General features: G+C 39.1%; 2 protein-coding genes across 4 annotated transcripts in view; one reads left to right on the top strand and one right to left on the bottom strand.

Moving 5' to 3' along the window:
- The window catches only part of dock2 (dedicator of cytokinesis 2), a 186,256-nt gene that overhangs the window by 151,421 nt on the left and 7,335 nt on the right, over nucleotides 1-27,500 (bottom strand). Inside the window, exon 1 of one of the 2 annotated variants that reach the window (XM_073922440.1) lies at nucleotides 3,750-3,864. The exons of the other annotated variant lie outside the window; for it this stretch is intronic. Coding sequence (XP_073778541.1) covers nucleotides 3,750-3,792 — 43 coding nt within the window. The 5' untranslated portion in view covers nucleotides 3,793-3,864. Of the gene's footprint in view, nucleotides 1-3,749; nucleotides 3,865-27,500 lie in introns of those variants that run through there. 2 annotated transcript variants of the gene reach the window in all.
- On the top strand, nucleotides 10,148-26,297 carry hrh2a (histamine receptor H2a). 2 transcript variants are annotated; one of them, XM_073921600.1, is made up of 2 exons: nucleotides 10,148-10,214; nucleotides 22,496-26,297. In XM_073921600.1, the coding sequence occupies exon 2, from the start codon at nucleotides 25,108-25,110 to the stop codon at nucleotides 26,215-26,217; it is 1,110 nt and encodes a 369-aa protein (XP_073777701.1). In that variant the 5' UTR covers nucleotides 10,148-10,214; nucleotides 22,496-25,107; the 3' UTR covers nucleotides 26,218-26,297. The 2 variants fall into 2 exon arrangements, with proteins under 2 accessions (XP_073777701.1, NP_001038803.2); NM_001045338.2 differs by lacking the exon at nucleotides 10,148-10,214 and having other exon boundaries at nucleotides 24,914-26,269.

The raw sequence follows: 27,500 nt of genomic DNA, 5'->3' as shown, positions 1-27,500 counted from the left end.
CGTTTTAGGGCAAAACACACACACACACACACACACACACACACACACACACACACACACACACACACACACACACTCACACTCACACTTAGCATACACACTGTAATTAAGATTAGTGGCAATGAAAAGTTCAACTTCATATTTACAGACAAACTTCCCCTAGACATAATGACTTTTATACTGTGTTTGTTTTAGTGACTTGTGGGGACATTCCACAGGTTTCCATTGGGTTTTACTGTACACGTGACTATCTGTACTTTCTGTGCAATTTAAAAGCATTTTATACTTCTAATAATACTTCTAGTGTCATTATGCAAATTTGTGTCCAGATATATGACAAAAACGTACACACACATACACACACACACACACGCACACACACACACACACACACACACACACACACACACTTCTGCTAGTTCGTTGGCCTACTTCCTCTCAGAGTAACTTCCTGTGCAACACCGCACACACACACACACAGATACACGCCGCCATCAGCGTGTTTACAATTCATTTAACATCCAATAAGAAACTCATCAGCATTCACAAGATCAGATCAGCTTTTACTCTGAGTTCTGATAAGTTTTCACATGTATAACATCCTAATGTCCTCCAACAAACTCGCAGCCGGCTACAGATGTGCTGACTACACATCACACTGCACAACCCAAAGCATTCACGTTCAGTTCAAGACGCACACAAATAACTTAAGTTAGCTTGTGTGAATTTTAGAATTGCTGGACACATAAACCACATATATCTGAGCTGTTCGCTTGAGTTAATGATTAAGTATTTAAAATGCAATATGCATGTCATGTTTCTTCCCAAAAGGTGGTTATTTGGTCATTTTATATATATATATATATACAGATGAAGTCAGAATTATTCACCACCTTTTGATTTTTAACAGAGCAAGGAAATTTTCACAGTATGTCTGATAATATTTTTTCTTCTGGAGAAAGTCTTTTTTTTCGGCTTGAATAAAAGCAGTTATTATTTTTTTTAAAAAACATTTTTGGGACTAAATTATTAGCCTCTTTAAGCTATTTTTTTTTCCCGATATTCTACAGAACAAACCATCGTTATACAATAACTTGCCTAATTACCCTAATCTGCCTAGTTAACCTAATTACCCTAGTGAAGCCTTTTAATGTCACTTTAAGCTGTATAGAAGTGTCTTGAAGAATATCTATTAAAATATTATTTACTGTCATCATGACAAAGACAAAATAATTCAGTTATTAGAAATAGGTTTTAAAACTATTATGCTTAGAAATGTGCTGAAACAATCTTCCCAGAACAGAACAGAAATTGGGGGAAAAAATAAACAGGGGTGCTAATAATTCAGGGGGGCTAATAATTCTGACCTCAACTGTATGTGTGTAAATATATATATATATATATATATATATATATATATATATATATATATATATATATATATATATATATATATATATATATATATATATATATATATTTATTTATTTATTTATATGGTGTATATAACTAGGCAGGTTAGGGTAATTAGGCAAGTTATTGTATAATGATGGTTTGTTCTGTAGACTATCGGGAAAAAAATTGCTTAAAGGGGCTACTAATATTGACCTTAAAATGGTGTTTAAAACATTAAAAACTATTTATATATTTCTATTTCTAGCCTAAATAAAGCTACACTTCAAGGGATAAAACATAGTTGTTAGAAGCAAAATAACTGTGCATAAATATTTGGCCTTTACATAAAAAAAAAAAAAAATATATATATATATATATATATATATATATATATATATATATATATATATATATATATATATATATATATATATATATATATATATATATATATTTATTTATTTATTTATTTTTTTTTTTTTTTATGGAAGGAAAATGAATTCATGCAAATAAACATTTGGCCATTACATAAAAAATAGAGAAGGAAAATAATAATAAATAACAATGCTCATGCAGGTGACGCCGTGGCGCAGTAGCTAGTGCTATCGCCTCACAGCAAGAAGGTCGCTGGTTTGAGCCTCAGGTGCGTCAGCTGGCATTTCTGTGTGGAGTTTGCATGTTCTCCCTGTGTTGGTGTGGGTTTCCTCCGGGTGCTCCGGTTCCCCCACAGTCCAAATACATGCGCTATAGGGGAATTGGGTAAGTTGTCTGTAGTGTATGAGTGAGAATGAGTGTTTAGATGTTTCCCAGGGATGGGTTGCAGCAGGAAGGGCATCCACTGTGTAAAACATATCCTGGATAAGTTGGCGGTTCATTCCGCTGTGGCGACCCCAGATTAATATAGGGACTAAGCTGAAAATGAATGAATGACTGAATAATCATTTTTATTTTAATATAGGGACTATGTATAATTAATACAGGGACTTTTATATAACAAAGTTAAGGATATTATTTATTTATGACAACTAATCGCTTTAAAAGCACTAGACTTACTTTGTTAAGTCAACTAAACATTTTAAAAGCAATGTTTTTCCCACGGGTGAGGCAGTAGGTAGTGCTGTCGCCTCACAGCAAGAAGGTCGCTGGGTCGCGAGTTCGAACCTCGGCTCAGTTGGCGTTTCTGTGTGGAGTTTGCATGTTCTCCCTGCCTTCGCGTGGGTTTCCTCCGGGTGCTCCGGTTTCCCCCACAGTCCAAACACATGCGGTACAGGTGAATTGGGTAGGCTAAATTGTCCGTAGTGTGTGTGAATGTGTGGGTGGATGTTTCCCAGAGATGGGTTGCGGCTTGAAGGGCATCCGCTGCGTAAAAACTTGCTGGATAAGTTGGCGGTTCATTCCGCTGTGGTGACCCCGGATTAATAAAGGGACTAAGCCGACAAGAAAATGAATGAATGAATGAATGAATGTTTTTCCCACTCTATAAAGTAAAGTAAGCGAATCGCTTTAAAATATTGATATTAATAATAAAATATTTTTTTGAAAGGAAAATAAATAACTTGATGTGCATCAATATTTGACCTTTACGTTTAGACATTTTTTTTAGAGTTTTCAAATTTAAAACTCAAATATAACAATTTCAGTAGGAAAATAAAAGTTTGCAACTGCCTAAAAGCCTCTTCTTCTATATGATCTTACACTTTTTGATCACACACTTGTGTATGTTCTTCAAATATGAGCACATTTTGAATTTTTGCCTTATGTGAAACATCTAACAATCAAAAATCAAGCTATTAACCTTTCAGTTTCAATTGTGCACTTATTTAGTGTAGGTCTCCATGTTGCTCACTGTTGCACAAATCTAAAAGCACATCTACAGCATTCAGCAGACAACCTAAAACAAGTAAATCCCTTCAACTCCAAAAACTCAAGAAACTGCATAATATATCAACTGATTTGGTTGCAATAAATGATAATGTAACCAGTCATTAAATCCGAGACACATTTTTAGAGCTGAAAGCCGAATAACAAGCCGTATTTAACGCTTCAGTTCAGCTAGCTTATGCATTTTAAACGTCACGTTCACTCAACATATGCATAAATCTGAATATTTGCTGCGTTTCAAAGCAAACACGAATGTGAGATGATAAAACTCTGCAATCAGTTTAGGCCAGTGACTGCTGGGCGGCTTGACGGATCGGTCTCCGGCCACATCCTGAGATATAGGAACTAAACTTGAGCAACTATAGACGCCTGCTGCAAAGAGATATACACAAACACACACACCAAATGCACGGAAAACATTCCCAATCACAGGTGTATCTCACACACACACATTAATAAACAACAAAACTCACCGACTCCATATCTTTCAGTGTTTGTTTTTGTCCAAGGAGCCATTGGTTGGACTATGAAGCGCACTTCTGCGTCTGTATTTTCTCTTTCGGAGTATCTCAGTTCCTTTCTTATGCTATTTTTTTTTGGGGTGGTGAGAGATGTTCAGCATGAAGCGCTCCTCCTACTCTCTCACTGACTGCCGGCTTCTTCCTCTTCCTCTTTTGGCCTTTACATTTCATTGGGGTGAAGTTGGTTTGACATTCGCACATTCAGACTTTCTCGCTAATGTTATATTTTTAGAAAAGTGTTCTTTGCAAATTGTACATCATACTCATATAATCAGCAGTCAATGACTATTACAGTACAGCATTGTGCATAATTAACACAAAATAAGGTCAGGAATCTTGGTGTGACTCTGGAGACAGATCTGAGTTTCAATAGTCATGTCAAAGCAGGCAGTAAATCAGCATACTGTCATCTCAAAAACATTACAAGGTAATCAGTAATCAGATGCTTTGTTTCCAGTGAGGATTTGGAGAAACTTGTTGATGCTTTTATCAGCAGCAGGGTGGATTACTGTAATAGACGCCTCACTGGCCTTCCCAAAAAGACAACCAGACAGTTGCAGCTCATCCAGAACGCTGCAGCCAGAATTCTGACCAGATCCAGAAAATCAGAGCACATCACACCTGTCCTCAGATCTTTACACTGGCTCCCAGTCATATTGTAGAGTTTAAAGTATTATAACTGGTCTATAAATCACTAAACGGCCTAGGAGCTCAATACAATACAGATATGCTCACTGAATACAAACCCAACAAGCACGGTTCACTTGGCTGGCCATGGCCCAGTTGGAAGAGGTTGGCCTGAGCCCGGTTCACTTGGGCTTTGGCGCGGTACGCTTGTGTGTGTGCGCAAAACGCACCAAAGCCCGAAACTGAAAGCGAGACGTGTTTTTTAAGGGACTGTTTCATATGGATTTATGAATCATTCCAACCCAAGCTCATTCTGGAAACGTAGCCCCGCGGACGTTTCTGGAGACCGCGATTTACGTGGCCGGAGGTACGTAAAGGCCGCGTTTGGTTTTTTTCGAGCAAACGCTGCGGGGCGGTGTGGCGCCGCTCCGCTCCTCCTCTTCACGCTCGCCGGCCGACTGCTCGCCTCCGAGTGGAGGGCTTTCCCGATGCAACCAGTTTGTCCGCTTAGCTCACAGCGTTGCGTCGGCGGAGCGAAGGCCCCGGACGAGGAGGAGGAGTTCCCCGGATTGAGTCCGGGGAACAGCAGGTTCCGGAAATCAGGTAAGACGAAAAACGGAATCCGAAAAATAAGGGCGAGAACGCGGCGGGATCCGAAAACGCGGTCGAAATCGAAGACGAGGGCTTTTGCTTTTTTTTTTTTTTCTCGATCCGGTGGCTTTTCGCGCGAGAACGGCACGGGCGCGAACGCCACGCACTCCCGAGAGGCGCCCGAGACGCGAAAAAGCGCGCACAGCGGCCTCTCGCAGATCCACGAAAACAAAAAATGCTCGAATACGTACCTCCCGGGACGTAAATCGCGGTCCGTAGAAACGTCCGCGGGGCTATGTTTCCACAATGAGCCCGGGTTGAATCATTCTTACTGTTCAGTGAACGCAAACTGCCGTAGTTTATTAAAGACGCAAACCCCTCACTGCACGTCAGCTGCACCTTCAGCAGACCTCCTCATTCCTGCAGCATGAGGGCTTTATGATTGTTTATGAGCGCCAAAAGTGGCGGATCTGTTCGACGAAATATCTGACTGCGTGTCCCCGCATCCCTGAGGACTGTTTGGCGAAATATTTGACGGCATATCAAACGACTGAAACGACATAACTAGAGAAATCTCCACTGTGCTGCTGAGTGAGAGAGCGCTTCTCACTGAACAGTGCAGCAGCGATGACGTAAGCGTGCCGAAGCCCGTTTGTGGTGTGAGCGCGGGCCGTCTGGGCAGACGGGAGGGGGGACAGGCGTGCTTTGGCCCGGTTCGAGGCAACTGTACCTAGTGTGAGTACTGCCTCAGCCTTCAGCCATTAACAGCGCCCCCTGCTGCTGGAAGCAGCTTCCAGAAATGATCAGATGCGCTCCAACATTAGGCACATTCACATCAAGACTGAACACACATCTGTTCAGCTGTGCCTTTACTGAATGAGCACTGTGCTGCGTCCAACAGATCGCACTATTATGTTTTTCTCTTCTTCTTCATTCTTTTATATCACATTTGATCTGTTTTTATGTTGTTTTTTAATCATTTTTATTATGTTTTTCTTTCACTTGTTTCTTTTATTCTTGTTCATGTAAAGCACTTTGAATTGCCACTGTGTATGAAATGTGCTATATAAATAAACTTGCCTTAATTAAAAAGCTAATGCTGTTCTGAAGTCATACTTGCATGCTATTTCTGACTGAATATTCAAAATAGCCTGGTAGTAGGGAGTAGGTCACAAGTTGTCACTGAATGAATGTGTGAATATAAAACCAACTTTACCTCAATTTACATTTGATCAACTGATAAACGTAGCGCAGCATCTAGCCTAAAGCACACGCTTCAGTGAAACATGTTGGCCAACTGATTCACTATTGTACCCATGGATCACCAAACCAGCCAGAAGTGTTGATTTTTTGTAACAAAAAAAGAAACAATCACAAGATTGAGAAAATTATTTTTCAAGTCGTTCACATTAGGTTGTTAATAATGCATATACTAATCAAAAATTCAGTTTTAATTAATTTACAATATGAAATTTACTAAATATTCAATTTATATTATTAGATTTTTGACAAAATAAAAATGTAAGATTTTTTATTTTGTAATTTTTGTAGTCATTTATATATAATAATTTTTCATTTAATATTATTTTGGGGCGATGCAGTGGCGCAGTGGGTAGCACGTTCGCCTCACAGCAAGAAGGTTGTTGGGTCGCTGGTTCGAACCTCGGCTCAGTTGATGTTTCTGTGTGGAGTTTGCATGTTCTGCCTGCCTGCACGTGGGTTTCCTCCGGGTGCTCCGGTTTCCCCCACAGTCCAAAGACATGCGGTGCAGGTGAATTGGGTAGGCGAAATTTTCCATAGTGTATGAGTGTGTGTGTATGTGTGGATGTTTCCCAGAGATGGGTTGAATATGATGAAACCATGATGAATGAATATTATTTTGTATTAATTTATTATTTATACAAATTACATTATTCATAACGTTTATAATAAATGCAAAGCTCAGTTAACTATATTAAATTTATATTATTTAATTTTTTTATAAAATAAGACTGAAAATTTTTATGGTGCAATTTAGTAATCATATATAAATAATTATTAATAATTTTTAATTAATTTATTCGTTCATTTTCTTTTTGGCTTAGTGCCTTTATTAATTCGGGGTCGCCACAGCGGAATGAACCGCCAACTTATCCAGCATATGTTTTTATACAGCGGATGCCCTTCCAGCTGCAACCCAACTCTGGGAAACATGGACAATTTAGCCTACCCAATTCATATGTACCGCATGTGTTTGGACTGTGGGGGAAACCAGAGCACCCGGAGGAAACCCACGCGAAGGCAGGGAGAACATGCAAACTCCACACAGAAACGCCAACTGAGCCGAGGTTCAGACCAGCAACCCTCTTGCTGTAAGGCGACAGCACTACCTCCTGCGCCACTGCCTCGCCCGTAATAATTGTTTATTTGTCTAAATTTAATTCTTAACAACGCATATTGCTAATCAAAAATTCTGTTTTAATACATTTGCAATATGAAATTTACCTAATATTAAATTTCTATGAATAGATTTTGACACAAAATAAAAATTAAGATTTTTATTTTGTAATTTTGCAATCATTTATATGTAATTAAAATTTTTAATAATTTATTTTGCATTAATTTATTATTTGTCCAAATGAAGTTCTTAATAATCCCTATTACTAATCAAATGTTGATAAATTTGCGATTGGAAATGTATAAAATAAATTTTTTATTACATTTATATGATTTGACTTTTGATATAAAATAAAATTGAGATTTTTATTTGGAAATTTTGTAATCATTTATATATAATTAATAATTCAATAATACTTATTATAAATAATATAATATAATTGTGTAATAATTTTTGTTATTAATTTCTTATTAATGAATATTACTAATCAAATTAGTCCCATTCTGATATAGGAAATTTACTAAATATTAAATTTATATGATCTGATTTTTGACAAAATAAAAATTTAGATTAATTTATTTTCATTCATTAATTTTTAGGTTTAGTCCCTTCATTAATCAGGGGTCACCACAGCAGAATGAACCGCCAACTTATTCAGCATATGTATTACACAGCGGATGCCCTTCCAGCTGCAAAGTACTGGGAAACACCCATACACACTCATTCACTACGGCCAATTTAGTTCCCCCAATTCCCCTACTGCCAACTCACCCAGCCGGGGCTCGAACCAGCGACCTTCTTGCTATAAGGCGACAGTGCTAACCACTAAGCCACCGTGTCACCCTCACAATTATTTAACATTTAAAAAATTAAGCACTTTTAAATAGTTATTTAATTATATTATTCTTATGTTTAGTTGTCGGTGGTGAAAAACATCTGTATGTGGTCTGATCTGAATTAAAAGCCCTCTTATTATCCACTTGAAGGAAAAAGCTGAGCTGTTTGTGCCTCTTTAAATCAAAGGCATGATGCATTATGGGCCGTTTTAAGGGGTGTTTTGTGCTTCAACAAAAGCCGGCGTTTACTCAGTGGGAAGCTGCTCTGTTTTTCTGCTCTGATCACAGAAAGCAGAGCGTTTATCGGCCTCCAGCTGCTCACAGAAACACCGCTTGTATAAATGTTGGTATTCATTGATGATTTCTTGTATTGAAGCGAACACAACAGAAATGTGATGTTTTTTTTTTTTAGCATGACTGTGTTCCACTGCAAGTGCTTTCTGTCTGGCCACTGTGAAAAAGACGACTGTGATATATTAATTCATTTATTTTCCTTCGGCTAAGTCGCTTATTTATCAGAGGTCGCCACAGTGGAATGAATCGTTAACTTATCCAGCATATGTTTTAAGCAGTGGATACCTTTCCAGCTGTAATCAAGTACTGGGAAACACTCATACACTCTCACATTCACACACACACACCCATAAACTATGGACAATTTAGCTTACTCAATTCCCCTATAGCGCATGTGTTTGGACTGTGGGGGAAACCGGAGCACCCGGAGAAAACCCGCACCAACACAGGGAGAACATGCAAACTCCACACAGAAACACCAACTGACCCAGCTGCGACTCGAACCAGTGACCTTCTTGGTGGCTAATAATATTGAACTTAAAATGGCTTTAAAAAATTAAGAACTGCTTTTATTCTAGCCAAAATAAAGTTAATTAGATTTCATTATATATATATTTATTATATATTGTATTTATTATACATGTATTATTTATTATACATTTATATATTATTATACATTTTTATATTTTATATATATTTTATTATACTTTATTATATATATATATATATATACATATTTATATATATATATATATATATATAAACAATAATTTATATAATATAGAAATTATATATATATATATATATATATATATATATATATATATATATATATATATATATATATATATATATATATATATATATATATATATTACACTTTTATTATACATTTATTATTTATTATACATTTATATATTTTATATATATTTTATTATACTTTATTATATATATATATATATATATATATATATATATATATACAATAATTTATATAATATAGAAATTATATATATTTTATATATATATATATATATATATATATATATATATATATATATTTTACACTTTTATTACACATTTAATATTTATTATATATTTATATATATTTTATTATACTTTATTATATATATATATATATATATATATATATATATAAACAATAATTTATATAATATAGAAATTATATATATATATATATATATATATATATATATATATATATATATATATATATATATATATATATATTTTACACTTTTATTATACATTTATTATTTATTATATATTTATATATTTTATATATATTTTATTATACTTTATTATATATATATATATATATATATATATATATATATATATATATATATATATATATATATATATATATAAACAATAATTTTGCATCATGAATGATGTGTTGATATTCTGTCTGCAGTGAAGCTGCGGAGAAAACACAGCAGAAATCACCTGCTCCGTCCTCCGTTCCATCAACGCACAAAGAGAGAGAGAGAGGAGTACAGAGAGAAGCATTTGATTGGCTGCCTGAAGAAGTGTGTTGAGTTGAGTGTGTGTACATGCATGAGTATGAGTGTGTGTGTGTGTGTGTGTGTGTGTGTGTGTGTGTGTGTGTGAAAAAAAAGAGACTGAGAGAGAAGGGAAAGAGTAGCTGAAGAATGAAGGTCGTCCTGGGTGAGTTACCGCTGCATTTCACAAACACACACACACACACACACACACACATACACACTAAAATCTAATTATAGCATTAAACTACACACTCAACTGTCTTGAATGTGCAACTAGATTAAGATGTTGCTGAACGAATGCATCTGACAGCTGTTTACCACAAAACTCTGAGCTAAAGCATGCACTGACCACGCAAATGGAAAAGCGTGATGAGGACGAGAGTGTGTGTGTGACTTTTAGCGTGTGTACTCCGCTCATTAGAAGTTTGCGGATGAAGACTTGCTGCTTTATATGCGTCTAGACAGACTTGATCTCTTCTGATCCCTTCGGTTGCAATTTTTCCCAGCAGCGAGAGGCGGATTTCTGTATGAAGAAGTCAACGCTGGGTTTTTTTCTGCGGTGTTTGATTGGAGGCAGATCAATGTCGACTGTTTCATTTGTGTGTGTGTGTGTGTGTGTGCGTCAGAGGGATCAAACACGTGTCCTCTTCAGTTTACTTCAGAGATGATATACGTTTAAAAGGATGCGGTCGCCTAGCAACCCGACACCCATGACGACCACGGTGATGAAAAGACGGCGGTGTGTATTCCTCACAGACGCCCCGACGAGGGGAACACACTGACAAATGCGTTCACAAGGCAATGGATGAGCGGCGCAGAGCGGCCACTTATACTGTACGTGCTGGAAATATCAGATATGCAAGTAAACACAACTGAGACGCCACCTGTCCACTTCTAGAGGCAGTTCTCTAACTATTGTGTGGACGGGGTTTGAATTAGACACAGAGCCATTTGAAGTCTGTGTGGCATCTCAATTTGCTGTGTTTTGATAACATTCATTCATTCATTTTCCTTCAGCTAACTAACCCTAATCCTTATTTTATCAGGGGTCGCCACAGTGGAATGAACCGCCAACTATTCCAGCATATGTTTTACGCAGTTGATGCCCTTCCACTTGCAACCTAGCACTGGGAAACACCCATGCACTCTCAATCAAACACACACTCATACACTAGAGCCAGGTTAGTTGATCAGTTCCCCTATAGTGCATGTGTTTGGACTGTGCGCGAAACCGGAGCACCTGGAGGAAACCCACGACAACACAGGGAGAACATGCAAACTCGCCAACTGGCTCAGCCGAAACTCGAACCAATGACCTTCTTGCTGTGAGGCCACTAACCACTGAGCCATTGTGCCGCCCAAAAACCTTTTTCATTTATTGTTGAAAACCAATTTCAATTGAATGCATTTTCACCAGATGACTTGAATATCTCAGTTTGGGAAGCCACCTGGGTCTTCACATCTGCCATGGCCTCTTTTAGCTTTAACAAACTAAATCCCCCAGGTTTTTCCAAACTTTTACAAAACCTTTCCTCCTTTCCCACGGCTGCTGCAATTTCTAGCCAAGAATTATTGGTCATCTGGTTATCCCTACGATCAGGCATGGACAGATCATAAAGATGTCTGTACAATCATACCTGTTTCAGACAAAATCTCTTTAAGGTGATCTATATTTAACTTAAATGAAATGTAAAATTCTTAAATACATCCCTGGAGGTTCGTTTGTTTTGCAGTTTTTGTTTTCGTGAATCCACCAGAGGCCACTGTGTACTCTTTTTCAGATCTCAAATTTCTCTCACGAGTGCCATTCACACGTGCTGTTCTCACTTAAATCCACCAGAGGCCGCTGTCGACTGACTGACTGACCAACCGACTGACCTACCCTCATCATTCCCTAAACCCAACCGATAGTGTTTTCAAAAGCATAGACTGACCCGCCCACCAATTTCCCTATACCCAACCGATAGTGTTTCTTTTTAAAAGCAATCCAGAAACAGAAAAGCCCTCATGGCTCCGCCAGCTGAAAGCATGTCGCGTGAACCTACACAAACACAGCAATGACGTCACATTTCCCTGCTCACACTCAAGCAAACTAGCAAACGCGTCAGGTGTCATTTGTCATTTCCAATGGAGACACACAACATGCACGACGAGAATATGGTGTGCAAGTTGAAAAACATCGGAACTTTTCCGAATGCCATATGCGCACCGCGATTCATGTAAGTAGAATTAACCAATCTGCTTCACACGATACATGTCGTTATTTATATAACTCCTCTCTATGAATAAAACAAATAACCTAAATAACCAACCCAGGCTCATTATGGATATGTACCCCCATATATATATATATATATATATATATATATATATATATATATATATATATATATATATATATATATATATATATATATGTACACACACACACACACACACACACATACATACATATATATATATATATATATATATATATATATATATATATATATATATATACACAGCTTATGTGACGCATTTAAGGCTCCCCTACCTTTTTTTGCAGTTTTTGTTTTCGTGAATCTACCAGAGGCTGCTGTGTTCGCTTTTTCAGATCTCATATTTCTCTCGCAAGTGCCATTTGCGCCTGCTGTTCTCACGCAAATCAACCAGAGGCCGCTGTTGACTGACTGACTGACTAACCCACCCTCATCATTCCCTAAACCCAACCAATAATGTTTTCAAAAGCATAGATTGACCCGCCCACCTTTTTTCCTATACCCAACTGATAGTGTTTTCAACAGCAATCCAGAAAAAGAAAAGCCCTCACGGCTCCACCAGCTGAAAGCATGTCGCGCACACCCAAAGTGAACCTACGCAAATACATCGATGACGTCACATTCGCCATGCACTCTCAAGCGAATGGTCATTTCCAATGGAGGCATGCGACGTGCACGGAATCCACCAGAGACTGCTGTCAACTGACTGATTGACTGACCAATCAACTGACCCACCCTCCTCCTTCCCTAAACCCAACCAATAGTGTTTTCAAAAGCAATCCAGAAAAATAAAAGCCCTGATTTTTACCACATTTTCAGATTTTACCACATTCTCATCCTGTTATTTACTTGTTTATTTTTCTCTCTTTTTTGGGTGGGCTTTTGTTTTTATTTTACTTGCTTTCTGGAACCGCTCTTCACTGAATTCGAACCCCATCATCATGGTCAACTCGACTCAGCGTCTCAAATCCCCTAACGTACATGGCGAGTCACTGAGCAAACTGGTAACAGCGGTAATGCCGCCCATATGAAGTGATCAGCTGGTAAGCGCGAAAAGGAACGGCATTATACCGCCATGTAGCTTTCGTTTTAAAGATGAAATGCAGCCATACGTACTTCTGGCTACATAATGCATGCTCTCCAGAAATGTATATAGGGATACATTTTCCGAATGTTGAAAAAAGCACCTCAGTAGCAAGTTTGAGAGCACTAAAAGTTTAACTTGCAGCTTTGCAAAAAAGCAAAACAACATAAAATGCTGTAAAATGAAGAGAGTTTTGTCAGAAGGCAGATGTGCCATGCTGACACGCCAGCAATTGCCGAAGGAAACGCTGAATATTTCATAATCTTTTTAAAAATTAACATGCTGTTATGCAGATGATTTCCATCAAGAGAGAAGCAGAAAAGTGCATCCAATGTGCAGATCAGACAGGTGGCTCTCAACACTGACAAATAAAGAGTTAAAGTTTGTCACGAGCTCCATATGCTTCATGCGTCAATTACTTTTGTTTTTATAAAAGAAGAACAGTCTGATCCTGGTTTATCTCTTCCAGGAATAATGAGAAAGAGCGAGTCACAGATGAAGAGACGCATATAAAGCATTAATCTCAAGAGAGATGCTAATTTCTCAATGGTCTCTGCTTCTCCTGAGAGAAAAACCCCTTGTAATTTATACCCTGGGGCTTCAGAAGAAACAATGTGCACAAGGTGACACCAGATTCTAGAGATCTCCTTATGTTTCTCTCTTATGCACTGAAGGAAATTTACTTGAATTGTCTGGTTGACAATGCCTTTTGCTTTGTACTGGATAATTTATTATGTTTATTACTGCTTTTTCATCAGTCAGTTCATTACTTCTATGTATATAAGTCATATAACTGGAATATAGCGGTGTCACGGTGGTGCAATGGGTAGCACGATCCCCTTACGGCAAGGAAGTCCCTTAGAGCCCTGGCTGGGTCAGTTGGCATTTCTGTGTGGAGTTTGCATGCTCTCTCCGTGTTTCCTCCGGGTGCTCTGGTTTCCCCCACAAGTCCAAAGACATGCGCTATAGGGGAACTGGATAAGCTAAATTGGCCATAGTGTATGTGTTTAAATGCAAGAGAGTATGGGTGTTTCCTCTGAGCCCAGAGAAGTTGACGGCGCTTCTGGACACTGTTAACATAGGGCTTCCTTTCGACATAGTACAGTTTTAACTGGCATTCATGGATGTAACTATATATTGTGGTACTGACAAAGGTTTGCCGCAGTAGTACTGAGCTCATGTGCTGATCTGGCTTATAGATGAGTGAGGATTTTTGATGCAGCGCCCCCTGAGGGACCGGAGATCACGGTTGTTCAGCTTAGGTTTGCACTCTTGTCCTTTACACACTAAAATTCCTCCAGATTCCTTGAATCTTTTAATGATGTCCTGCACTGTTGAAAGTGAAATATCCAAATGTCTTCCTCTCTTTCTTTGAGGAACATTGTTTTTAAACATTTCACATGTATTTGTTGGTGATCCTCGGCCTGTCTTTGCTCCTAAAGGACGTTTCTTGGATGCTGCTTTTGTAGCAAATCATGATCACAATCACCTGCTGACATCACCTGTTTCACATCACATCATTATTTAACCAGTTTACCTGCTGACCAGCCCTAAACTGCTCATGTCACAACTTCCAAATTTTTGGGGAGATGTGTTGCAGGTTTAAATGCCAGGAAAGGACGTTTATTTACAAATGAAATGCAATGAGGGGGAAGCAGTGGCGCATCAGGTAGTGCTGTTCAAGCCTCGGCTCAGTTGGCATTTCTGTGTGGAGTTTGCATGTTCTCCCTGCATTCGCGTGGGTTTCCTCCGGGTGCTCCGGTTTCCCCCACAGTCCAAACACATGCGGCACAGGTGAATTGGGTAGGCTAAATTGTGTGTGTGGATGTTTCCCAGAGATGGGTTGCGGCTGGAAGGAGATCCGCTGCGTAAAAAAAACGCTAAGAAAAAACTTGCTGGATAAGTTGGCGGTTCATTCCGCTGTGGCGAGGATGGGACTAAGCCGACAAGAAAATGAATGAATGAATTGTCTGCAATGAAATACAAGCCAAAGTAAATTTGGAAATCACTACTTTCCATAGTGTCCCAACTTGATGTTATCGCTAATAAATCCTTTCTGTAGTTAATAAGTGAATGAAAAAAAAAACATACTACAAAGTAAATGAAAAACTTATTAATAAAGCAGCACATTTCTGAATAAAGAACTAAATTATCATCTAATCCAGAATAAATTGGCAGATCTCACATCAGACGTCATGGCAGAAATGAGCGTCCCCTCTTTAATTAAAGGAGAGGAATGAGTGCAATTTCACCCTCTATTCATTTCATTATGACACTCTTAAGAAAAGAAAATGAACTGATATGATTTATTCCATCTGGGGAAATGTGGAGCTTAATATTTCATGCAGCACATTAAGATATACGATGTAGACATAAAAACATACTGACTAGCAGAACTGGATATTAATTTCTTCTCTCCATCTCTCTACACACACACACACACACACACACACACACACACATACACACACACACATACACACACACACACACACACAGCTGAAGTCAGAATTATTCACCCTCCTATTATTTCTATTTTCTTTCTCTAATATTTCCCAAATGAAACAGATTTAGGTAATTTTCACAGTATTTCCTATAATGCTTTTTCTTCTGGAGAAAGTCTTATTTGTTTTATTTCTTCTAAAATAAAAGCAGTTTTTAATTGTTTTAAACTCATTTTAAGGTCAATATTATTAGCCCTCTTCAGCAATATTAGTTTTGGATTGTCTCCAGAATAAACCACTGTTATACAATGACTTGCCTAATTACCCTAACTTTACCCTAATTACCCTAGTGAAGCCTTTAAATGTAACTTTAAGTCGGCAGCTAGCTCTCTGCAACTCTCACATGGTCACCCACTGAAGTCAAGCAGGGGTGCGCATGATCAGTATCTGGATGAGAGACTACAAGCTGGTTGGTGTTAGAAATGGTGTTAGTGAGACCAGCAGAGGGCGCTCAACCTGTGGTCTGTGTGGGTCCTTATGCTTTAGTATATTGATGGGGACTCTACACTGCTCAGGCAGTGCCATCTATTGGATGAGGTGTTAAACTGAGGTCCTGACTCTCTGTGGTCATGGACCCACTGCCCTCTGTCCATCATGACCTCCTAACCATCCCAACATCCAGGTGCGGAGAAAACATTTTAAGCAGCTGAATGAGTTTACATTCATATAATCATTATTCAACTATTTCTAAATGGTCTGGCTCTAAAAGTGAGGGGGACATATCCCCTTCCCATGGTGGTTGTGTCTCCATGCGCTGGTGTATAATTGCATGGATTTTATGCATTCATACTAGGCTTGGGCGGTATCCAAATTTTGATATCGTCAAACCTCCTCCCTATTTTACCCCGATATTCGGTATTACCATGCATAATAAAAAAAATCAAAAGCACCAATGTAACCCCACCGGTCCAACGCCACCCAACCCGCTCCGAGCTGGTATCGAACCGGCGACCTTCCGCATGGGAGTCGGTTGCTCTACCAAGGAGGCTAAAGACCATGGCCTCTGGTGTTTGTCGCTAGAGCACCTTTAGAGGTCAGAAGAGTGAGGTTTACCAGCACAGAACCTACTAGCTGGCCTCCGTTACACTCAGACAGCGCCACCAAACTGTTGGCTTGTGCCTAAACCATTCAGAAACTGAATAGCCTAAATGCAACCTTAGATTCGCGGTCACCTGTTTGTCTTGTTTGTATTCTTCTGCGTGCGACACTCTCTCTGATTCACATACACACACACACAGAGAGAGAGAGAACCAAGTGACGCTCTTTCTCTCTCTCTCTCTCTCTCTCTCTTTCTCTCCTTCTCTCTCTCTCTAATTCACACACACACACACACACGGATGTGCGCGTGCTCGCTCGCTCGGGAGTGATATTGTTGGATCGCGCCCCGCTCCCGCGCTTTATTCGGAAATTTATTCCCGCACCGCAAGAAATCTGTTCGGCCCCCGCGGTACAGCAACGGGAATGTAGACCTCTTCGTATTTACCACGTCTCCCTTCTCTTTCGGTCGAAACGGAAAATACCGCCAAACTGCAGGTCACTTGGTGCGCGACTCGCCACCTCACCTCTCCCTCCTCCACACTGTCCCATGACGACAATCACGCATACGTATTTGTAGGCATTAAATAAAGGATATTTAATATTAAATACTTGTCTCCTATTAAAGTGCATTGCTCTTTATGACGGTATAACGGTATTAAAACTGACACCGTAGCTATTTTTAGATCCCACGGTATACCATATTACCGCCCAAGCCTAATTCTCACATTGGGCTCTCACAAACTCTCTGCTACTACATGGCTGTGGTGGGCAATTCTCTCTGTCTCATGCTGAACGCAATCAACCAATCACAACAGACTGGGTCATCGGACCAATCACAGCAGCATCATGCAAAGGAGGGGTTTAGGAACAAATGAATCGCTGAACGACTCATATGAGAGCCGTTGGGATAATTCGGTCAAAACAAATGCAGATTACAAGACAATGAAAGTGTTTTTTGACCCTGCATGCATATCAGCCTGTTTTTGGAGACCCCCAAAACCAAAATATGACCTTTATAATGCAAAATAGGGGCTGTTTAAACAGAAATATTCAGGAGGGTTACTAACTCAGGAGGACTAATAACTCTGATTTCAACTGTATATATTTTTATGCTCGGCACGGACACAAGGACAAGATCTGTGAGGTTTTCAGGAAGCGAAAGCAGCATGAACATGAATGCATTTTTCATAGGGAATATTAGAGTCCGTGCAAGAATGTGCCGTTAACGAGTCTCCTCTTACTCTAAAAGGAGCAAAAAGTGACTGTGTGTGTGTAAGAGTGAGTGTGTGTTTTCTTTGAACAGTGAACAAAGCTAATGTGTGCAGATAGGAGTATCCGCGCTCAGGCTTTGATCGTAATGCGCCGTGTGTGTTGTTCGCGACTCTAATATGAGTGTTGCTGCATTGTGTTCCCTTTTAACTGTCAACAAACTCACACACACACACAATCACACACAATCAAGCACAATCACAGTGTGGGTGTCGGAGAAAGCATTTCATTACTCTGCAATTATGCCTTTAACATAATCAACATCCTGTCAAACAAACACACACACTTTTATTCCTGCCCGTCACGCTTTTCAAAGATTTGCATGAGGCTTGGTGTTTGTGTGAGAGGAATACTAATAAAAGCTGAAACCTTATAATAATAAAACCTCCTGGAACATTCGCGAAATAAAGCCTTTCTGCATTGGTCTTTTGAAAGGGAAACCTGTATATGTTGGTGTTCACTTCGAGTTGGGCTTTTTAATATGATATAGTGTTTGTTAATTGTATTTAATTTGTATTTATTTGTACTCTTTCTGACACTATTAAGCACTTTGGTCTGTAATGTTTGTTTTAAAGTGTGATATATAAATAAAATTTAATTGAATATACAAATATATGATGAAATTAGCAGGACAGGAAGGTTTTAAAGCTAAATATCAATACAGCATGCAGAATGCACTATATGTTATGGATAAAGTACATCCAGGAGGTTGTTATCGCAGAATAAAGCCTGACAGGCTTATCGGCAACCCGACGCAAAGTGAAGCAATTTGTATAAGACTTAAGGGTTTAATCTGCAAAAACAACCATTCTGGATGTAGTTGTTCCCAGTTATTACATGGCTACTTGCCACTAAACATAATTAGACACAAACCATTGTTCTAAGCTGTAATAGTTTTTCAAATCCTTATTTAAATGCAAATCCGAGAGAAACTTAAACAGCTGATGGAGTAAACACTAACCTGCCTAATATTCAGACAGAAGATGGTGCCAAACAGTGAAAAGTGAAAATAGCTGATGGAGTATACACTAACCTGCACATAATTCAGTAACTAGATGGCGGCAAACAGACAAAAACGAAATCAGCTGATGGAGTATACATTAACCTGAACATTATTCAGACACTAGAGGGCGCCAAACAGACAAAAATGAAAACAGCTGATGGAGTAAACACTAACCTGCACATTATTCAGACACAAGATGGCGCCAAACAGACAAAAACGAAATCAGCTGATGGAGTATACACTAACCTGCACATTACTCAGACACTAGATAACGCCAAACAGACAAAAACAAAAACAGTTGATGGAGTATAAACTAACCTGCACATTATTCAGACACTAGATGGCGCCAAACAGACAAAACGAAAACAGTTGATGGAGTATACAATAACCTGCACATTATTCAGACACTAGATGGCGCCAAACAGACAAAAACGAAAACAGCTGATGGAGTATACACTAACCTGCACATTATTCAGACACTAGATGGCGCCAAACAGACAAAAACGAAAACAGCTGATGGAGTATACACCAACCTGCACATTATTCAGACACTAGATGGCGCCAAACAGACAAAAACGAAAACAGCTGATGGAGTATACACTAACCTGCACATTATTTAGACACTAGATGGCGCCAAACAGTCAAAAATGAAAACAGCTGATGGAGTATACACTAACCTGCACATTATTCAGACACTAGATGGCGCCAAACAGACAAAAACGAAAACAGCTGATGGAGTATACACTAACCTGCACATTATTTAGACACTAGATGGCGCCCAACAGACAAAAACGAAAACAGCTGATGGAGTATACACTAACCTGCACATTATTCAGACACTAGATGGCGCCAAACAGACAAAAACGAAAACAGCTGATGGAGTATACACTAACCTGCACATTATTCAGACACTAGATGGCGCCAAACAGACAAAAACGAAATCAGCTCATGGAGTATACACTAACCTGCGCATTAGTCCGACACAAGATGGCGCCAAACAGTCAAAAACACAAAGCTGAAATTGGAAACAGCTGATAAAATAAACCATAAACCATACTGTTTATTTCATTTGTATCTTTTACGCTATTGCTTTCATAATTTTTCTGGAAACATTCATTGCTTGCATACTTCTATTAGGAAAGAACTTATGCATATACATTACGTATTATATTTTATGCAGATGCATAGCCCTACAGAACTACCCCAAATCCATCTGAATATGAAATTGTATTCATTCATTCATTCATTCATTCATTCATTCATTTACTTGTCGGCTTAGTCCCTTTATTAATCCGGGGTCGCCACAGCGGAATGAACCGCCAACATATCCAGCAAGTTTTTTTACGCAGCGGATGCCCTTCCAGCCGCAACCCATCGCTGGAAAACTAATTGTATTCATATATATTGCAATTTTTAATCATGTAGCCCTGATCTACACATATCAAAGTGTCTTTGTAAAGTTTTGAAGTGGTTCTGTGTAGAAGGAAAAAGGAAGAAAAACACTGAATGATTCACATATATGGTATAAAACAGCTGCTGAAATCTTTTTTTGACATGATATTAATAACCGATGATTAATGCCAGACAGATGCAGAGAAATGACAGAATGATTAGGAAAGTATAGCAACTAAAATCAACTAAAACAAGAAATATAAAAAAAAAAAAACTTTTTAACTTGTATTTAAAGTTTCGCATGCAAATCCAATTAGATCAACGTGTTTGGTAAACAAAGCAAGTGTCATTTAATATATCCACTCAAAGACACAAACTATTACTTTAGAAACCGCAAACTAAATAAATCACATAAGCAATCATTCATTCATTTTCCTTCGGCTTAGTCCCTTTATCCATCAGGGGTCGCCATGGGCAGAATAAACCGCAAACTTATTATGTAGGGAACCCAGTACTGGGAAACACCCATACACACACACACACTCATACACTACAGCCAATTTTGTTCATCAATTCCCCTATAGTGCATATGTTTGGACTGTGGGGGAAACCGGAGCACCCGGAGGAAACTAATGAACCAGCAACCTTATTGCTGTGAGGAGACAGTGCTAACCACTGAGCCACTGTGTCGCCCCAACCATATAAACATTTGCATATTATTCATTAATATATTACTGAAATTAATATAATAATGATTTTTTTTAATATTTACACACATTTACTCAAAGACTCAATGATAGGCTAAAACATCTTCAGATTTCTATGAAAAATCTGATTTTGCAAGCTTTTTACCTGCACGACTGACAAGCTGCGGGATACAGGAGGGCTTTCCAGCCTTCGCTGCTCCATGAATAATTCACGCTTCTTCTGCTTTACTGTTTTCTGCATTATTTACACTGGTTTTCATGTTTGTTGTGGCTAGTGAGTTATATAATATTGTTAATGTTAACGTACACTCACCGGCCACTTTATTAGGAACACCTTACTAGTACCAGGTTGGACCCACTTTTGACTTAATCCTTCGTGGGATAGATTCAACTAGGTACTACAACTGGAAAAATAAACTAACAACCATGCCACGTTCAAAGTCACCTTTCTTCCCCATTCTGATGCTTGGTTTGAACTGCAGCAGGTCGTCTTGACCAGGGGTGTCCAAAACTCGATCCTGGAGGGCCGGTGTCCTGCATAGTTTAGCTCCAACTTCCTCCAACACACCAGCTAGTATACCTAGAAAGAGCTTGATTATCTGGTTCAGGTGTGTTCAATTGGGAGTTGGAACTTAATATGCAGAACACTGGCTCTCCAGGACTGAGTTTGGACACTAGTCTGGACAATGTTTACATGCCTAAATGCATTGAGTTGTTGCTATGTGATTGGCTGATTAGAAATTTGCTTTAACGAGCAGTTGGACTGCTGTACCTAATAAAGTGGCCGGTGAGTGTAGTTGTTAATGCAATGTTATTATTTTGTATTTTTTTCAATTAATCATAACAACCCTTTCTAAAACTGCATGATGTGTTTACTTGTGTTATCTTCGACTAATATCTAAGTTTGTTTGATGATCTGAACTGTTAAAATGTGACTAGCATGCACAACAACAAAAATCTGTAGGGGGCAAACACTTTCGCAGCAAGCAATTTTTGTTTTTAAAAGATGTCTAATAGACGTCTAAACACAGTCGTCTTGGCTATAATTAAACTAGTGGATTGCAAATCATTAATGCAAATTGAATGCAATGATGTCCAATAATGTACTTAAATGGAACGTATCACTAATAAAAAAACGTATCTATATTATATTAGACTTAATGTGTGTCTTTTCTCTTTCAAACAGGTGGAAGATTAAAATAAATGTGTAATGCATGACTTTGACCAGCAGAGGGAAACAAAATACACTCTAATGGAGGTCTGGAACATGCATTCAGATGGACAGAAGGTGTACAGAGAAACAGATGGAGTAATGGAGGACATATCCTGCAGTGTGGAAGGAGACCGTTGGGAATATTTTCTGGAGACCCTTTTAAGTGACATGACCTACAAAAACTACACTGCGCTTTGCATTAACGCATTGAAGCGTGCGCATTCCCTGGAAGCAATCTCACAGCCTTGAGCCTTCAAACGCACACCTGAATTGCTGGTGTTTCTCTACCAATAAACCCCTAAGGAGATTGACCTACAAAACTTTGCATTTCAAACATCTCGACCTAGAAAATCTGACATGCGTTTATGCGCTGGATTCAAGGATGCGCGTTTCCTGGAATCAAATACACAACCTTGGCATTGTTGAGCTATGGGAACAATCAGACTGGCAGAGAGAAGGATCAACACAAACAGACACAACCCTGCATTTCTCCACTAATACAAATGTGGACAAAAATCACAGATATTCGTCTACAAATCGAGAATCGAGCATGCATGTTCCATAAAATCAAACACATGACATTGTAGAATTGCAAAAACATCATGCACCCAAACAAATGCTGCACGATACTGGAAAGATTTGAGATTACTGCGTTAACAATACCGTATAACATTCCCCTAGAGGAATGCTATATTAATAACTATGCTTTTAAATCACTATTGTAATTATATTACAATAAACAGGTCAAATACGCTCCAGATCTAATTAACTCTAATTAAAAACGAACATTTAGTCAAACTTTGCAGATATTCAGCCTCTGATTGGCTGTTATCATTTTTCTCTCGTCTAAACTCCGCCCACAGTTTATTTTCAGCTTTGGGTTCAGCTTTTAGCCAATAGCAGAACAGTAACTACTGGAGAGGCGGGGCTAAAGATACTAAGGCCTCATCTGATTGGTCAAATTAAGATAAACATCAAATTAACAAATTAATGTTATTTTTATTAGCTGTTTTTAAATCATTTATTTATGAAGTGATATTACAATAAACAGGGTAAGATACACATTTCAGATCTAATTCAGACTAATTAAACAAACATCGAGTCCGTAAAACACTCACTGAGTGAAAACTTGCGCGGATATTCTGACTCTGATTGGCTGCTGTCATTTTCCTCTCATCTTCACTCGTGTTTATTTTCAGCTCTGGGGTTCACCTTTGATCTGCTCCAGCCAATAGCAAAAGAACAACTACTGAGGAGGCGTGGCTAAGGATGGCAAGGCCTCATCTGATTTGTTAAATCTAGATAAATAGCTATGCGCAGATATTCTGACTCTGACTGGCTGCTGTTATTGTCCTCTTGTCTTGGCTCCGCCTACTATTGTTTATTTTCAGCCTTTGAACCGCTCCAGCCAATAGCAGGCTGGAAGAGGTGGGGCTAAAGATAGTAAGACTATCTTTATCTGATCGGTCAAATTTAGATAAGAAAATCGCTGAATAACTAGTTGGGAGGTGGGGCTAAAGATAGTAATCTGATTGGCCAAATTAAGATAAGCATAGTTAAACATTTAGTCTTTAAAACTTTATGAATGAGGGTAAACCTCCGCAGATATCTGGTCTCTGATTGGTTGTTGTCATTTTCCTCTCTCGTCTCGACTCCGCCCATTAGTGTTTATTTTCAGCTCTGGGTTCACCTATAATCCGCTCCAGCTAATAGCAGAACAGCAACTATTGAGGAGGCGGGGCTAAAGATAGTAAGGCCTCATCTGATTGGTCAAATTTAAATAAACATAGTTAAATGTTTAATCTTTAAAACACTGAGTGTAAACCTCCGCAGATATCCTGCCTCTGATTGGCTATTGTCATTTTCCTCTCTCGTCTCGACTCCGCCCATTAGTGTTTATTTTCAGCTCTGGGTTCACCTTTAATCTGCTCCAGCCAATAGCAGAACAGCAACTATTGAGTAGGCGAGGCTAAAGTTAGTAAGGCCTCGTCTGATTTGTCAAATTTAGATAACCAGCTAAATGTTTAGTCCTTAAAACGCTTTGAATAAGTTTAAACCTTCGCATATGTTCTGCCTCTGACTGGCTGTTGTCATTTTCCTCTCCCATCTCGACTCCGCCCATTAGTGTTTATTTTCAGCTCTGGGTACACCTTTGATCGCTCCAGCCAATAGCAGACTAGCAACTACTGAGGAGGCGGGGGTAAAGAAAATAAGGTCTCATCTGATAGGTCAAATTTAGATAAACATAGTTTAGTATTTAAAACACTGCGCAGATATTCTGCCTCTGATTGGCTCTTGTCATTTTCCTCTCTCGTCTCAGCTCCGCCCATTAGTGTTTATTTTCAACTCTGGGTTTACCTTTGATCTGTTCTAGCCAATAGCAGAACAGCAACCACTAAGGAGGCGGGGATAAAGATAGTAAGGCCCTATCTGATTGGTCAAATTTAGATGAACATAAATTAAATGCAATTTATATTCAGCGATGTGTATAGTTCATATGCTATTATCGTGATTATTTTGCGATATATCGTGCAGCTCTACTTTCTAGAACAAAAAGAAAGATACAAAAAAGTACAACAGACAGAATGACATCCCAGATAGCTTTAGCTGTGACGCTCTCCGTCCTCATCCTGCTCACTGTAAGTGGGAATATTCTGGTCTGTCTGGCTGTGTATGCTACGAGACGCTTGCGTAACGTCACCAACTGCTTCATCGTTTCGCTAGCGGTAACAGATTTCCTACTGGGCGCACTCGTGCTGCCATTTTCAACTCTTTACCAGGTTACGGGAGACTGGCCACTAGGGGCGCACTTCTGCAACATCTACATCTCACTGGACGTCATGCTATGCACCGCCTCCATACTCAACCTCTTCGCCATTAGCTTGGATCGCTACTTTGCGGTCACTGCTCCGCTACGATACCCAATGCTAGTGCTTCCATGGCGAGTCGGAGCGATTCTAGCGACAATATGGTTGGTTTCGGTGGGCGTTTCATTCGTGCCTATTCACCTAGGATGGAATACGCGCGATTTAAGCGTGCAAAATATTCGCGAGGGCGACCATGCTAGAGACTGTAGATTCGAGCTGAATCCGACGTACGCCATCGTGGATGCTTTCTCAACGTTTTATCTCCCCCTGCTGGCCATGTGTTGGAGCTACCACCGAGTGTTTCGCATCGCAAGGATGCGAGCGAAACGGATTATTTCTACGCGCCGCGGTTCGACGTCTTCGCAGGGCGTGACGATTCTAACATTGCGCGAACATAAAGCAACGGTGACTCTCGCGGTTGTCCTTGGTGCGTTTGTAGTGTGCTGGTTTCCATATTTCACGTTTTTTACGATAATGGGAATACGTAACGAAGAAAACCCTCCACAGACTGCGCAGTCTGTCGTGCTTTGGCTGGGATACGCCAACTCTGCGCTAAACCCTGTACTTTACGCTACGCTAAACAGAGACTTCAGATCTGCCTACGCAAAGCTGCTGTGTGGAGGGAGACGGTGTAAAACAGAGACAACAATACCGATAGCTGCAACGGCGGCGGGGACAATGACTGGACACGCCCATTCTTCAAAAGGGGCGGGGTTTCTGCCTAGAACTTGTGTATTGCTGAAAGACTCTGAAAACAGGATGCTGGACGATAACAGCGCTACAAATGGTGCTACGGTTACTGTTGTAGCTAATGGGAGTAAAAGGTAGTATATATTAACTATACAAAACTGTTTGTTGACATGCTGTTACTTTGTCTTGCTGTATTTGTATTTGCTCCTTTACTATACTGTATGTCAATGGCTATGTGCAAACATAAAATACACAAGGGAAAATATAATTGCAATTGAGTGGCAACCTTCTAACGCCCTCTGGTGGCCACTGGATGCAATACGGTTATAAAGAAGCATCAAACATACTCCCAAACACGTGTTCGTCACATATCACTAATAAATATGTAAATAAGAACACATTAACATTTATTTATTTAAAAAATATTTTATGTTACATTAATTTCTTTTTAAATATGCATGTGGAATTGATTTCCTATTATATAAATATATTTTTAAATCTGTTTATTTGTACCCAAACATATTTTTAATGCTCATTATAAGTGGTGATTTAATCCCTCAGGACGCTGAACTCTTTTCCACACAAAAACAAACTCTATCTGCATGCAACTTCAGTGTTTTACTGCAAGCCTTTTAAAGCCAGAACAAAATGTTTGTCGATCAAAAGTCTGAAAGTTAAGCTGTTAATTGCTAGAGGAAAAACTGCTTTGAGACTTCAGATATTCAGCGAAGGAAAAAACATCTTCGGGAATTCACTGAGGCTAGTAGAAAAACTATTTCTTTAAAAATTAATTTGATCTAGAGGTCAGTTTTTATCAAGCATAAAAGACTAAATAATAAAATGAGCAGCCATACAAAGTGACTGACAATCAACCTACAGGTTACCTGAAGTACATAAATCCACTCACCGGCCACTTTATTAGGTACACCTTACTAGTACCAGGTTGGACTCTTTTTTGCCTTCAAAACTGCCTTAATGCTTCGTGACATAGATTCAGCAAGGTACTTACTACCTAAAGGTAGTTATTGTTGCCTTTCTATCAGCTGGAACCAGTCTGGCCATTCTCCTCTGACCTCTGGCATCAACAAGGCATTTGAACTGCCGCTCACTGGATATTTCCTCTTTGCCGGAGCATTCTCCATTGAGCCTAGAGATGGTTGTGCGTAAAAATCCCAGTAGATCAGCAGTTTCTGAAATACTCAGAGCAGCCCGTCTGGCAGCAACAACCATGCCACGTTCAAAGTCACTTAAATCCCCTTTCTTCCCCATTCTGATGCTCGCTTTGAACTACAGCAGATCATCTTGACCATGTCTACATGCCCAAATGCATTGAGTTGCTGCCATGTGATTGGCTGATAAGAAATTTGCGCTAACGAGCTGTTAGACAGGTGTACCTAATAAAGTGGCCGGTGAGACACATG

This window comes from Danio rerio, chromosome 14 (genome assembly GCF_049306965.1).
Source record: "Danio rerio strain Tuebingen ecotype United States chromosome 14, GRCz12tu, whole genome shotgun sequence".
Lineage (NCBI taxonomy): Eukaryota > Metazoa > Chordata > Actinopteri > Cypriniformes > Danionidae > Danio > Danio rerio.
The sequence above is the reverse complement of the archived record's forward strand: the minus strand, read 5'-3'. Positions and strand labels throughout refer to the sequence as shown.

Coding starts and splice junctions, on each gene's coding strand:
- hrh2a (XM_073921600.1), top strand. CDS start 25,108: ATGACATCCCAGATAGCTTTAGCTGTGACGCTCTCCGTCCTCATCCTG.